This window comes from Vicia villosa, linkage group LG1, assembly GCF_029867415.1.
Source record: "Vicia villosa cultivar HV-30 ecotype Madison, WI linkage group LG1, Vvil1.0, whole genome shotgun sequence".
NCBI classification, from domain to species: Eukaryota; Viridiplantae; Streptophyta; class Magnoliopsida; order Fabales; family Fabaceae; genus Vicia; species Vicia villosa.
In genome coordinates, this window is record NC_081180.1 from 161,579,330 (window position 1) to 161,594,719 (window position 15,390).

At 33.3% G+C, this 15,390-nt stretch overlaps 2 protein-coding genes across 3 annotated transcripts; both read right to left on the reverse strand.

Annotated features, from left to right (window-relative positions):
• Positions 1–5,649: 5,649 nt before the first annotated feature.
• LOC131644551 (thylakoid membrane protein TERC, chloroplastic-like) lies at positions 5,650–9,958 on the reverse strand. 2 transcript variants are annotated; one of them, XM_058915082.1, is made up of 14 exons: positions 9,674–9,958; positions 9,499–9,579; positions 9,303–9,388; positions 9,137–9,213; positions 7,977–8,064; positions 7,749–7,829; positions 7,578–7,634; positions 7,257–7,338; positions 7,096–7,145; positions 6,847–6,903; positions 6,685–6,763; positions 6,219–6,277; positions 6,075–6,132; positions 5,650–5,992 (listed from the first exon to the last, which is right to left on the reverse strand). In XM_058915082.1, exons 1-14 carry the CDS (start codon positions 9,807–9,809, stop codon positions 5,901–5,903), a joined length of 1,083 nt encoding a protein of 360 aa, XP_058771065.1. In that variant the 5' UTR covers positions 9,810–9,958; the 3' UTR covers positions 5,650–5,900. The 2 variants fall into 2 exon arrangements, with proteins under 2 accessions (XP_058771065.1, XP_058771064.1); XM_058915081.1 differs by having other exon boundaries at positions 9,303–9,391; positions 9,674–9,956.
• A 1,138-nt stretch (positions 9,959–11,096) lies between these two features.
• Positions 11,097–13,867, reverse strand: LOC131644550 (probable protein phosphatase 2C 38). Its single transcript, XM_058915080.1, has 5 exons — positions 13,426–13,867; positions 12,970–13,333; positions 12,107–12,474; positions 11,793–12,029; positions 11,097–11,574 (listed from the first exon to the last, which is right to left on the reverse strand). Exons 2-5 carry the CDS (start codon positions 13,271–13,273, stop codon positions 11,356–11,358), a joined length of 1,128 nt encoding a protein of 375 aa, XP_058771063.1. The 5' UTR covers positions 13,274–13,333; positions 13,426–13,867; the 3' UTR covers positions 11,097–11,355.
• Positions 13,868–15,390: the final 1,523 nt, after the last annotated feature.

Genomic DNA, 15,390 nt, shown 5'->3' on the forward strand with positions numbered 1-15,390 from the left:
TTTGCACTATTTGGGGTGGGTGCATGTAAGCAATTATGATATTTTTTCCAATTTGCCATATTACGTGTTCTTCTCAGAATGAAATATTTTGCCGCGTAATATTTATAATTTTTCCATACTTTTTTTTTATTTCTTTTGTTCTATAAAAATTATTTTATTATTTTAATCATTTTTTATTGTTGGTGAATTATTTTTAGGAGTATATTGAGAATTATTGGGCAAACTTCCACCATCCAAAAAATAATAATTAGGCCCTTTCTGCCAACGACTTCACTCCAAATATAAAAATTCACATCGGGATGAATCGGCTCTCCTTCTTTAGGAGTATATTGAGGATTATTGATCAAAAATAGTACAAGCAATGTTTGGTAATCCTCCTATACATACAATAAAAATATTAAGTTAAATATAACTTAGTAATTTAAATTAAATTAATTTAAATAATAATATGAAAATCAGTTGCCACATAAAAATCACGCCGCAACTTCTTAGTTGTCACATGAAAATCACGTCACAAAGTTTCCATTAAATAAAAATATATATAAACAATGTAAGTTAAATAATTTACCAAAGCTTTTCGTGTACGCTCGTCAACAAGATCACACAATTTTTTTGTCCGAGTCTCTTTAACTAGCTCGACCATGAGTGGTAGTCTCCCCAACTTCTTAACTTATATAATAAAGTTAACTTTAATTAAAAAGTTATAATAAATCAAAACATAACTTTAAAAAGTGGTAATAATTACCATGTGTCAAGAATGTTCGTAAGTACTTATACTTCCAACTGCATTAAGGCTACCCTTTTTTTCAGATGCCCTCATTTTTTTTTTGCATTTTCAGATTTAGCTTTAACCTCAAGAACTTCTTTGCCTATCCATTCGGGACGACTACCATCAAATTTCCAATGCTTTCTAGCACACCGTAGCATGTTAGAAAATCTTTTAGATGTTCTGCTATAATAATTTTTTTAATAACCTTCTCGTTCGTTTCATCCCACATACACTTTTCTTGATGACATTAAAATAAACAGTTAGAAAATTATAATAAAAAAGATTTAAATAAATGACTCAAAAAATAAATTAATTATACCTTAAACAATTTAAACCAATCATCTTTATTTGAAACTTCTCCAAAACTCTTCCAAGTTTCTTTATACATTTGTTGAATCACATAATTTATACACCTAGCAGCAGTCCGACTTTGCCCGAAACTAAACAACAATAATTTGAATTAGCATGCATTAAATGTAAATTTATATTAAAAAAATAAATGTATACTTAATTAAAAATTTATAAATAAGATACTTACGAACTTCCAGTGGGTCAAATATAATATCTTCCGTCAATGATATGAATCTCACAGGAATCATCCCCCCTGAAGATCGTCGCCATCCAACTGAATATCGTCCTCATCCCCCATCAATATCGTCCCCACCCTGCTCCACATGATCATTCTCACGTGCAAGTATAAGTGTGGTAGAAGAGGTACGCGATCCTCCAGTCTGCTAGAAGGATGGGGCACCTATGTCGAATGTGGGGTGCGGGATCCCCTGTCTGCTCGAAGGATGAGGGCACCTGTGTGGGATGTGGAGTGCATGATCCCTAGTCTGTTGGAAGCCTGAGGGCACTTGTGTGGGCTGTGGGACTGCGAGATCCCCCAGTTTGTTGGAAGCCTAGGGGCACCTGTATGGTAGTTGGAAAGCTAGGTGGAAAGCTATGTGGAAAGCTAGATCCCGCACTCTGTTGGTATGAATAACTAGGTCCTCTAGTGTGCTGGAATAGATAGTTAGGTCTCCGATATGGGCTAATAAAAGATGGTTCTCTATATGGGAACATAGGATACTATGAGAGGAGAGTAATGGCATAAGAGTCTGAGTACTAGCCATGGACATGTGATCTAACTCACTCTGCGGGGGGAGGAAACAATGTCGACTGAGGTGACTAACATACTACTATCCTCGGCCGTTGGGTCTTCTTACCCTTACCCTTCTCAGATCAAGGTGAAATTTTACCTATTTATAGAGAATACACAATTAATATATATATATATATATATATATATATATATATATATATATATATTCATCAACACAAATAATAAATTTAAAAAGCACATTCTCATCAATATATATATATATATATATATATATATATATATATATATATATATATATATATATTCATTAACACATTCAATAGATAGTTCATTAAGTAAAATTACAAGAACACATTCTCATCAATATACATTCATTATTCTAAATTTCCATGCTTTTCATCCATATCATTAGCATCATCTGATGTGATATTGTCCTCGGACCCAACGCCTTCATGCTCTTCATCCACATTATCTTCAACCAACAATATAGACGCATCAGCTTCATACCCCTCAACCGTTGAATCAGACAAACTTGTAATTTGTTCAATTGCAATCACATCATTAATTGGTTCAACTTAATCAACATGGTAAGCAGGATCTTTCACTACATCGCCAGTTTCAATACGGCCCAATGATTCTGTTTTTATTACAACACAACACCCTCGTTTATGTGGCACAAATGAAGGGCTCTTTCTAACCCTTTCTCTAAAAAATTCATGGTACCCTTCAAACCCTTTCCAGCAATTTAACATACGGAATGACTCCCCACTTTTGCAACATTTCGCATACCAATATGGGACGATAATCTGAGAGTCCTTTATCTAGCCCCCATTGCGTATATGCTAGCCAAGATAGGAGCTACTCTTCATTCATAAGGGCTCTGTCTATTCTACTCATGGAAGCATCCCCGATCTCGACCAAGTGAATTTTCTACCTTGTAAAGGTAAGTCAATCAGTTCTGCCCCTGTTATAAAGTCATTAAAAGCTTCCATTTCCTCACTTCTGTTGTTTTCTACTGATCCTCTTCTTTCTTCATCAGATCTGATGGCATTAAAATCTCCCACTAGACAGAGACCTTCTCTATTTATATCAGTCATACCGTTCATCTCAGCCCATAGCTCGCACTTTCTACGACCATCACAAGGAGCGTATACGTTGACTATGATGATTTTTCTCCTAGCTCCCCCCCAAACTCCTTCCACCCACAATGCCCCAGATAGTATTAGTGTTCTCTAGACTGAGAACACTTTATTGTCCCAAATCGTCAAAATACCGACTGCAGGTTTAAAAGCAAACCCCGAAATAATTGGTACCCCACATAGTGTGATATATTCTCCTATCAACTACCTCCATCTTTATTTCTTGAATCAGTGTTTGAATTATTTTTTCTTGATTGCCCCCCTAAACCCCTAATATTATAATTTATCAATTTCATCACTTTGATCTCTAATACTCCCTACCTCTTGAGAGAATCTCCTGAACCCCCCATATGAATTTTAAGTTAAGAACATGGAAATGCATCTAAGTTTTATCCTTTAAAAAAAGGAAAGGCACCAGGATATTGGACATTCATTTTTGTAATGTCTTGGCTCTTTGCATTCATAACACGTGACTTCTTCACTCGATCTTCCTTTTCCAGATATCTCTGGACGATCTTCTCTGTTTCTAGATCCTCGAAAGTCGCTTTGTCTTCTCTTCAGCTTGGCCTTGGAGAGCCTTGTTCTATTTTGACTTAGTCCTTTCTGGTTTGGACTTTAGAGCAACTGATTTTTCTCTTTTCTGAGGCTTATCTTCTTCTAGCTCTATTTCATGAATCCTTAAAAAACTGACCAATTTTTGAAGAGTTATGTTATTTAAATCCTTAGTCAGTTTTAACGTAGTTACCATATGTCTCCATTTCTTGGGTAGACTTCTGATGATCTTCTTAACATGATCACCAGTAGTATAACCTTTATCCAGAACCTTAAGTCTTGCGACCAAAGTTTGTAACTTTGAAAACATAGTTTCCGCAGTTTCTTCTTCTTCTTCCATTTTGAAAGCCTCATATTTTTGAATTAAGGTCAAAGTCTTAGTTTCTTTAACTTGGGTGTTGCCTTCATGAGTCATTCTTAACGAATCAAGAATATCTTTAGCTGAATCTCTATTTGTAATTTTCTCATATTCATTGTAAGATATGGCATTAAGAATGATGGTTCTAGCTTTGTGATGATTCTTGAATGCATGTTTCTGTTCATCATCCATTTCATTTGTGGGAATGGGGATACAAATCTCGGAAACATATTCTACATACCCATTTATGACAATCTCCCAGAGATCAATATCATATCCTAGAAAGAAACTTTCTAGTCTATCTTTAAATAGTCAAATTTTTCTCCATCTAAGATTAGAGGTTTAGCATTGTAACTATCTCTTCCATGAGTGTTAGCAGCGGCAGCCATTAAGAAGCTTTTCTCACGCTCAACCTCTCTACACGGTTAAGTGTTTCATAAAAATCAACAAAGAGCCGCAGCTCTGATACCAATTGAAGGTTGAGAAAAACACAAGAAAGGAGAAGTTCGAATTGGGTTTTCTAAACTTTGAATCTTTTTTTAAAAAGGTTTAAAGTGGTTAGAGAGATAGTTCAAAGGAAGAAAGAAAAAACACTTTCGATTATCCAGGTTCACCTTAGAAAAGGCCAATCCTGTCCACCCACCAAAGTGATTTCACCTTAGAAAATGACTTAATCCACTAATCTTGAAAGATTACAAACAACCTATAAGAGTCTAGAAAGACACCTTAACTCTCTCAAATATACAGACTAACAACCTAGTCACTTGAGGAATACAAATCTCGACAGATTTACAAATCAAATGTTTACAACATATTGCTTCTAAAAAAGAGATTTAAACATAAATAGTTTAGCTCAAATGTTAACACAATCTATGAGCAACAACTCTTGTGTTCTTATAGATTCTTAGAAACTAGACTTCTCACAATGAAGTAAAGAAAGCAGTGAAGAGATCAAGTAACGTAGACGTTCCAAGAGAAACAATTTTTCAGATTCAGAAAGAAGTCTTCAGAGTCAAAAGCAACAACCTATCTAAACGACGCAATCTTAACTTGAGTAGTCGCTTAGCTTCATAACATTTGTAAATCCTTTTTCTTATGAGTCATTCAACATTCTTCAGAACTGCTGATGTCACTTCAGAATTTAGATGAATAGTTCTTCTAATGTATGATGATGCTGATTCTGATGACTATTTGGACATCAATCTAATCAACCAAAATAATGAATTTGCACACTTAAGAAACTATTAAAGTACAAAGTTGTTTCATACAAATATATGTGATATCACGAGATTTTAAATCAAAATGTGAGACCTACTAATTCAGTCAAGGGAACAAAAATTTACATTATATAACACCTATCTATCTTGTGCACGCATTTCTTTCTATGTCTACTTTCTACCGTTTATCTTCTTTTCATTAAATTTATAAAACCATAATATGTACACTGTAAAACTTTCATTAATTAAAAAAATAAAAGACAACCTAGCTACATTTTTTAGGTGTCTTTCGTATGATTTTTAACTTGAGTACCTTTGATTTCCTCAAATCCATAATTTGTTTTAACCACATAACATGAACTTTAAGTTAAGAACCGTACGCAAACCATTTACTGAAATGCATCTAAGTTTTATCTTTAGACAAATCAAATTTTCAGACTCTTACACGTGTTTATGACCTTTTTTTTTTCAGACACGGGTATAACATAGCTAGTTTTTGCTAAAAGATGTTTTGATAAACAATTTGCCATTATGATGTAACTTTGAACATGAACTAGAGCCATATCAGAGGCTACAAAAGATTCTCAACTGGGTATTGGCTATTGACACCAACAAATAAATACATATTCTTACCAAGTTTACAAGATGATAAAGGAAGAATATATGGATGTTTTTATTTGGGGTGGGGGTAGAATTGGATTGCTTGGTAAAATAGAAGCAATCATGCAGAGCTCAACTCATTCTGAGTTGGTCTATAAGCTTAGTCGGATTTGTTAGCCAGACTTAATATCACTCCGATGGAAAGACTTGAGGCTACGAAACCGAGAGATGCTTCTGTTGAGACATGGAATCCTGTAAGAATGAAAACATGTGAAAATTTCAAGTACAGTGGAAGATATGATGATTGGTGATTAAATGAGAAGTGCATACTTACCAAAATAGTCCGCAATCATCTTAAACCCGATAAATCCAAGAACAACAGCAATGGACGGCTAACAAGAACAAAATATGGATATCAATGGAAGAATAAGTAAAATGAAGCTTATTCTCAGTAGCAACAAACTAAGTCAACAGTTACCTGTAAGTACTTCAATTCTGACATCCCTTCCGAAATTATCAAGTAAAGTGACCTCAAACCTACATTTACCAAATAAAAATTGTTTATTCATAGCTTTTTCAAATGCAAGTAAATTTGTAAGAAAAAACAACGACTATTGTTGAGAAGAAAAACATCTGATCTCAGATAATAACAAAGAATGAACTCATCCCGTCTCTCCTGGTCCACATGTTAATAATGATTTAATGAACTAATCAGACAGATAGAAGTTACAAAAGAACCACTTTGCAACAAAATTTCGTTATAAAATTATTCATTAGCACATGTTCAGCAAGCAAATGGATGAACTACCTTAAAACAGAAGTTTTACACTTTTACTTCCAAGCTTTCCAGGTATCAAACTTTAAGGAACACTTTTCAAATTCTAAAATTTAACTCAAATGTACTAGTATTACATCACAAAGGGCACAGAAGCAAGAGAACTTACCCAGAATGGCAAAAAGATTAGAAGAAAACACTATAAATGGATCCCGTGTTACACCAAAAACTGCAGGTATTGAGTCCACCTATTGGAAAAGAACACATGTGTCAAGATTTATACCATAAAATTGCACATAAAATAGAAGGATCGAGGAATTGATAATCTTACAGCAAATGCAATGTCACTGAGTTCAATAACTGCTACTGTAAGAAGCAAAGGTGTGGCCTGCCCAAAATGTTTGATCCCTGTTAGAAATCAAGTTGAAATTAATTTAACTCATTGAGAAAACATTTTTTACTTATTGACAAGAAAGCAACAAATGCAAATCGTACAAAAACTTCAATGCTTTTGTGAGAAAAGATAAAAGTTGCATAAATCAAGAGAATAAGGAAGTATTTTCAGTTTGCGAGATCTTACCATCCATATCCCATCCTGCTTTGTTAAGAACTTGTCTCCATCATAATTTGCTGCAGCAATTTTTCAGAGTAAGATTTTGGATTGGCGATATTACTCAGCAGAGATATACACACTCAAACAAAAAGACCATATGATGCATAAATATGATTAGAGAACATTACTTGTTACAGGGATAAGTTTCTGGCATGTCTTCACCAAAAAGTTATCAGATAAGTCTGACTCTTCTTCTTCACTAGCAAATAGCTATTCATGAAACAAGAAACAAGCTGCGATCAAAGCCGGTACATAGAATTGTGAATACAACAATAAGAAATTTGAAGTTCTTAGCATGACAGGGATATGAGCTATATGAAAGGACCCGTGTTCTAATATCTTCAGCATTAAGGAACAATGTTTTCTTGACAAATATGTATTTAGAAGGCATTATACCAAGCAAGTGCCAAGTAAGAAATACTTAAATATTGGATAATGAGAATAGTCACCTTAAATGATGAGAAGAGTAATATCGCCGCCAATAGAAGGTTGACTGCTTCAAACCTCTAAACATCATAGTATTAATCAAGACATGACGAACAATAAAAAGCATACATACTTTATCTAAAAAGAAAAAAAAAAGAAAAATATTATGAAAAATATATCCATCTTGAACACACCTGAATGGTGGCTGTTCCAAGAAGTATTATTGTCAGGCGAAAAACAACTGCACCGGCAATACCATAGGAAAGTACACGATTCTGTAAGTTCAATAAGAAGTAGAAGCAAACTGATCAATTATTTGCATTCGATCTATTGTAATATGCAGTACCAATAATAACTTGTTAAAAAAACATAAAGTTTAAATTGCTCAAAGTTTACCCTTGACGAGAAGGTTTATACATCACCTGATACAAAGCTGGCACTTTGAAGTATTTGAATATTAGAACAAAGACAAAGAGATTATCCACTGAGAGACTTTGCTCCAATATGTATCTATAAAAGTGCACAAAGGCCATAACCCCATTGAGTATTGAGTACAAAGTTTGCAAAAGTGAAAAAGATATGAACATCCAAAATACTTCAAATATTCAAACCACTTAAGTTACTGGTCATGACTTGTGAACTACAAAATAAACATCCAATATATACTATAACTTTAAATATTAGTGTTTGATCAATCTCTTTGTGATATACTAACCAAAGGCCATATCTCGACGGGATGCAGAAGTAAAATGAAAAAAATGAGGTGTAGGTTATCAAAACAGATATCAAGCAATCTAAAATACTCCTAACGATTGAAAAGCTTAAAGAAACTTTGTAAAATATGGAAAAATTGCATTTATTGTCCATTAAGTTATGTGTTTATACTTTGCCTCATCCAGAACAATTAGTTGTTCTATACTCTCTGGCAGTGTAAAATTGGATAACTGGACTGAGATAACTTTAATTGGATCCTAGAAGAGAACGACTCATAGCTCAACCAGTCTAAAAGCATCATAACAGGCTACAGAATGAATCAGACATGAATGGCATGGCGGGTCATGGGTCGCCTGATCCAATCCGTCACGCCTAGGGCTTGCATCACCCGACCCAAATCCATATCCATTATGTGGCAACCCCGTCAATGCGTGTCAGACAGACAACATATTCCAAAAGGAAAGGTTATTGCCACCTCTCCAAGGAAGAAACTGTTCCTCCTATTCTGGGAGAAGATCAAGTCTTCCTATTCCCACACCATAGCTACGCAGTTAGGTTGGAATCGATTCTTCACCCACAATTGGCACATGGATCATGGCTATAAATACACCGATCCTAGAGTTGGGAGGGATCATTGACTATTCAGATATTCGTCTAAATATCAAAAGCAATACTGCATTCTTCACATAGGCAGAGGAAGGAACCCTTATTCGCAAATACAAAAACATAAACTAAATATTATGCATTCAATTATCAAAGCTTTTTTCCTACTCGGTAAGATTGGTTAGATATATGAAACAATACGAAAGAAACATGAGAACTTCCCAAGAGGTCACACATTCTAGTAAAATTAAACTATACTGCATACCCAGCGAAAAATTCAGACGCCTTGTCATAACCTTCTTTAAAACCCACGCCAACACCAAATGCTACTGCGGCGAAAACCTAAAAGAAACCATAACTAGATAAGTGTAAAAGAAATAAAAGGAACCAAAGAAAATCAGTAAAAGCTTAGTTAGCATAGATTCTCCCACCCATAAAGCTACAGTTCTAACAGCAGAGCTCTGTGTTTCCTCAGTAGAAGATGTTTCATCCTTTGGTTGAGCAGCAATTCTCTTCACTTCTGCAACATCACTCATAAAATTAATAAACAAACTAATTATGGCTTAACAACATAATTAATTAATTAATTATCGATAAGAAAACACTAAGCATTGAAAATAGAGTTACCTGAAGTATGAAATGGATGAACCTGACGAATTGGTTTGGAGCATGAAAGTTGAAGGTGGATAGGACGATGAAAATGATCAACTGTCACCACAAAAGCACATAGAAGACGAAAGTGATAAGGGGTAAAGAAGTAATTAAGGTGAATTTGGAGGAGAGAGATAGAGATAGAGAATACCTGAAGAAAAAGAAGAGATTGGATTGTGAAGGAAATGGAGTGTAGAGGCTTTGGAAGATGAAACCCTCACTCTGACAACACCATTGTGATTCAGCGGAATTTGAACGCCATTGTGAACCACAGAAGCTAAGCCCATAATTCTAGAGATGAGAAAGAAGAAGTAAAACCGAATGAATGAACCTCTTATTTTCTCGTTCTCCCAATGTTTGTTCGTTTGCGCCAGAAGTAGAAAAGATAAGTTGTTTTTTTTTTTTTTTGGCCTTGTTGTGTTAAGGAGTGTGGTCACAGCACAAGCACACTCAGACCAATATTTGGATATTTTATTGATAATATTTTTTTATTCTTTTGTTTTATAAAAAGATCCAGATTAATAATTTCATTTTATTTTTTTGAAAATCACTGGATTTAGAATTGTAGGGGTCTGCAAAGTATCCCCACAAACAACACTCATGGGTGCGTGTGGCCAATCTGAAACTAAGGGTGTAGGTACAAATCTGGTTGGGAGAACCAATAAGATATTTTTTCCTGACGTGGGTTGACTGATGTAAGCAATGCAAAAAAAACTACAACATAGTATAACCTAAATCTAATAGTAGGGAATGATACTCTTCTTTAGAAATCAAAATTAGACCTCTAGATTATTATCCCAGGACCTAATTTAACAACTCTCGCACAAACTCATTTAAATATCTCATCATGTAATGTAAACTTTTGTTTGGTGTTAAATTTTTTTCTGACATCACGTATACAACACGGGGTTGGGGAGCTTTCGACACATGATCCTCTAATACATTAGTAGTTGAGTTTACATCATCAAGATATATTATACCTTCAACCATTCAAAGTCTGAAAATTAATATCGGGGAAGTTTAAACGGTTTCATATGATGTCATGTGGCCAACATATTCATGAATGGATGAAAAATTAGATTGAAATTCAATGAAAAGAAATACATGGGTAATACATTACCTGTAATTTAACCATGTTTATGATGTTAAATAGAGTTTAATTGTGTTATCAAACACAATAATTGAATAAAAAATGAAAGAATTATTTAGAGAGATTGAGGAAATATGATATAAGGCCGTGACTGAGAGGGTTTAAGAATTAAGAAACTAAACATATAAAAAATATTACAATATGAAAGTTAACATTCAGACTAGATAACTTGCTATAAAAAAAGACAACATCCGAACACTAATTTTCACACATTTTTTCCCATTCTAAATAAATAAATCACTTTTGATTGATTAATGTGTAATCGGAAGTTAACTTTCCAACATGGATACAAAGGGGTATTTTTGAATTTTCATAAAATTTGAAAGAAACATATAGGATGTAATGAACAACCTATATATTTTATCTTCAAATTTTCGTAAAATAATAAAAATATAATTGCTCAAACGAACAGATATTTCCAAATACTGAATATTTCATTTTTCCATATTAAACTCATATATATAATCTTTTCAAGACACATTGCATCTGTACAAACTACATGTTCATGCTATATAACCAGATCATAAACTGGACAGAACAAGGTAGGACTGGCAATGACAATTGTCTAAAATTTTCTTGCCTATTATAATAATAATAATAATAAATATTAATATTAATAATTGCTTAATTTTAATATACAAATATAAATTGTTGTTCTCTTTGCATGATGATCATCATCAACCTTAATGATTACCAGATCCACCTCCCTTAATTGAAAGAGGAGAACCACAAAGAGAACTATTATCAATCATTTTGTGATTCAGAAACACAACAATCACTGTTATATCATCATGAAAGTGTCTCCTTGTTCCTTGTTCAATCTTTTGCAGGTCTGCTAGTCTCATCTCTCTCTTCTTAGCTGCTTCTCTTAGTGCTGCCTTCACAAGTCTTCTTGCAATTCCCTTTAACATGAAATAAAATAAAGTCGAGTCAACATATTTTTCGTATAAACATGTCATAAGTTATATTCATAAGCTTAGACAATCGCACTGATATTTATATCAGTAGATACGTTCAAATAAATCAATCTGAACAATTAGACGTCTGATCAAGATTTTACTGTCTAGACTGTAACACGGTGATTTTGTGTGTGAATGAACAAAATGGAGTGGAACCTTACATTAGGTGCATTATTGCTGACTATATGAACAGCCTCTTGGTTGCTAAGATGCTCCCATAATCCATCAGAAGCAAATATGAGAAACTGGTCATCAGGATGAAGTTTGTGTGACGAAATTGATGGCTCACAACTCAGAATTGGCTTGAAAAATGTTTCAGCTAGCCTAAACTTAGCCGGTAGAGGCTCCCTATTGAATTCAGCTTTCTTCAAATATGCATCACCGATCGACCGCGAAACCTGCAAAAGCATGTAGTTTTGTAAATTTTATAGACCGCGGATATAAGGACTAAAAACATATTTAACCAAATTTTTACCTGAATGAGGCCTTTCACGCGCCAAACATTGTGTCTCAGAACCACAATTTCCGAATCAAAGGGATGCTTTAATCTAAGTTCATCTCTAACTCTTTCAAGATTAACATTATGTTCTGTAGATAATTGTATAGCTGATGCTTCCCTTCTTGCTCTCTCAAATCTTCCCAGCACCACCCTCGAGTCACCGGAATTCGCAATATATATCATTCCGTTGCAAACTATCCCAACCAAACAACATGTACCTGCTGATGCAATATGTGGCTTACTTAGCCACTGTTTCTTCACAAGTGATAGAAAACTTTCTTCTGTTGCTGAAAATGCCCTTTTAATAACATTTTCTGATAAGCCTTGGTTTTCAGCTGCAAGCCCTGGATCACAAAGAAAATTGACTTAGTAAAATATCCGAATAAAGGGTATATTTGCATGTGAGGGTCATGTAAAAAGCCGTTTTTGAGATAATGCAAGGCGCACAATCACACAAAACTTAAAACTTATCACAGTTAAAGTGAGGCAAAGTTGAACCTCATAAAATATTTGTCACGGTTAAATTGTGGTAACATAAGACCTTTGTTGATTTTGTCATAGCAAAACTATGACTAACCTACGCAGGTCCTCTAAAAGTTTAAGATGACTCTAGTCACATACACATAATTTATCTTTTAATCTAACAGGAGTGTTGTTAGAATAAGATGAGAGGTTTAGCGACTTCAATCCTCTGCAGTCTCTCTCTGGTCTAACATCAGCCATTAGATTAATTCAATGACTGATGTTTGACCGAAGAGACCACAGATGATCGACCAGACTATTTCAAAATGAATATGAAAACTAACATGAATATGAAAAAGAAGAGAGAATAAAAATACTTTTGAGATTGCAGAAAAGATTATCACTGACAAATTGAGAAGCCTCAGCTCCACCATGACCATCATAAACACCAACAAAAGTTCCTTGAGGACCAAAATGGTTAAAACTCAAAGGACCAGACTCAAACTCACTTCTATCCTCCAAAGAACTATTAGCTTGAATCACAGCCATTGAAAAATCACCATAAACATGGTTCCCTAAATCTTTATACCACAACAATCCATCAACTCTCCCACCACTCCCACTTCCACTCCCATCTCCCTCATCACCATCCACAGCAGGCTTCCAGCAAGATCTCACCATATTTCTCAAACCCCTTGAATGATTTTTCTCACTTTCTCAACTTCTATATATTTATAGACCCTGCAGAAGCAAACATTAATTGAATAAGAACAAACTTTTGAGGTAAAAACCAAAAGGGTATGGGGTAAACTAACTAAGAGAGATGTAAGCACCTTGAAAAGTGAATCAAAAGTTGTTTTTCATGCAAGTTTCATGGAATATGATGGTGTATATTTTGTTGGCACTATGTAGCTTAAATAAGAGCCTAATGTGTCTTGGAATTCAGTGATTGTGTCATGTTTGACAAACAAGTTTAGCTGGAAAAGCATATAAGACTTTCTATATGGCAGTTTTGGTCTGTGATCTCAGTGACCAAAGAAAAACAATGAGATATAAGAGAAGGATTTTGTAGATCTATGATGAATAAAATGAAGAGAGATTTTTTTATTTTAAAAAAACAACAATATAGTCTGACATTGGTTCTTTTATTTCCTGTCCTTTGTAATTAATGACTTTGGTTTTGTGAGAGTGTGTGTTTGAAGAGTGTTGAATATGTCACCTTTTTTAAGCAATAATCTTGAGGTTTTTAGGTAACTTTGATGTTGGGATGAGTCCTATAAAGTAAGGAGATTTCCGCGTGGATTGTTATGACACACATAGGATGATTGAAGACTAACTAACCACTTGTCAGGGGATACACAAGAGGATCTAAAATCAGCCAAACAATTAATCATGATATTAATGGAGAATTTAATATCATAACTTAGCCTAATAATTCAAAACATCTAACTAGTACTAGTATGTAATATGTTTTTCTTAATTTGCTTTAATTAATTTCTTCTTAAACAATGTTAATATTAATTAATGGTAGTCGAGATTACTTATCTGTTTGGATATGTATAACCTAAAATACAGTATAAATCTTTTTTTTTGATGACATAGTGATTTTTTTGAGTAAATTTCGATTGTCGTTTTGTTATTGTCTAATTTGATAAATAAATAAATAGACATTTGTATGTATTTATTTGATGCAACTAACTTTTTAAATTAGCTTTGGGTAACTTAAATATATATTTTTTTGTAGAAAGTAAGAATTTATTGTGCAAGTTTTGACTGTCGTTTAGCGATTGTTCAAATGTTTTAAAACAGATATTTATATATTTTGCAAATTGAGATTTCTCATGTCAGTTTTGACCGTCGTTTAGCGATTGTCTAATTTTTTTTAAATAGATGTTTATATATTTCGTAAATAGGGATTTATCATGTTATCTTTGACTGTCGTTTAGCGATTGTCCAATTTTTTAATTTTTAAAATAAATATTTATATATTTTGCAAGATACGTTTCATGTGACGAGATAATTTCTTGTGCAAGCTTTAACAATCGTTTGGTTTAATGTTTATTCAATAGAATAATAAAAACACGCTTACGTATTCTACGCGATGAAGTAATTTCTTGTGTCAGATTCATCTAGCGTTTTGTAACTTTCCAACATATGAACAAAATACATGATTACTTATTTTGTGACCAACCCAATTTTTGTGTCGATTTTAATGGTCATTTAGTGATTGTCTAAAAGAGAAAAGAAAGGAAATACGTTTTTACATATTTTGCGTAATGTACTAATTTCTTGTTTCAGATAGTTTAAAGGGTTTCAATCTAAGAAAAGAATCAAAGACACCTTACCATATTTAAAATTTCTAATGTTGTATTCGGATTTAGATTATCTCCATATATATTTCTCTCAATCTTCCTCAATCTTACATCTTAACTATTTAATTTATCGAATGGTAAAATAACAAAAGTGCAAATGTTAAGAAAAACTTATTGAAATAAACAATTTTTTAAAAGGAAAAATATATTTATATAAATTTATTGATTAAATATTTTATTTTTTAATATATATATATATATATATATATATATATATATATATATATATATACATACTAGTGTGTATACCCGTGCGAGGCACGGGTTTAAATTTAATATGATTGATTTCAATCAGTATGACTATAACGAAATTAAAAATAACCTTATAATGATTAGTATACTCACGGCCTTGGATCGTCTCCGTGCGAGACACGAGATAAAAAGATTCAATAAAATTTTATGCATAATAAAAATATTTTCTCTGAT

Coding starts and splice junctions, on each gene's coding strand:
- LOC131644550 (XM_058915080.1), bottom strand. CDS start 13,273: ATGGTGAGATCTTGCTGGAAGCCTGCTGTGGATGGTGATGAGGGAGAT. Junction 12,475..12,969: donor TCTTTTCTGCAATCTCAAAA/GTATTTTTATTC, acceptor TTTGTGATCCAG/GGCTTGCAGCTGAAAACCAA. Junction 11,575..11,792: donor TCAGCAATAATGCACCTAAT/GTAAGGTTCCAC, acceptor TTCATGTTAAAG/GGAATTGCAAGAAGACTTGT.
- LOC131644551 (XM_058915081.1), bottom strand. CDS start 9,809: ATGGGCTTAGCTTCTGTGGTTCACAATGGCGTTCAAATTCCGCTGAAT. Junction 7,635..7,748: donor TTGGAACAGCCACCATTCAG/GTGTGTTCAAGA, acceptor TATGATGTTTAG/AGGTTTGAAGCAGTCAACCT. Junction 6,278..6,684: donor TAATCTTTTTGCCATTCTGG/GTAAGTTCTCTT, acceptor TGGTAAATGTAG/GTTTGAGGTCACTTTACTTG.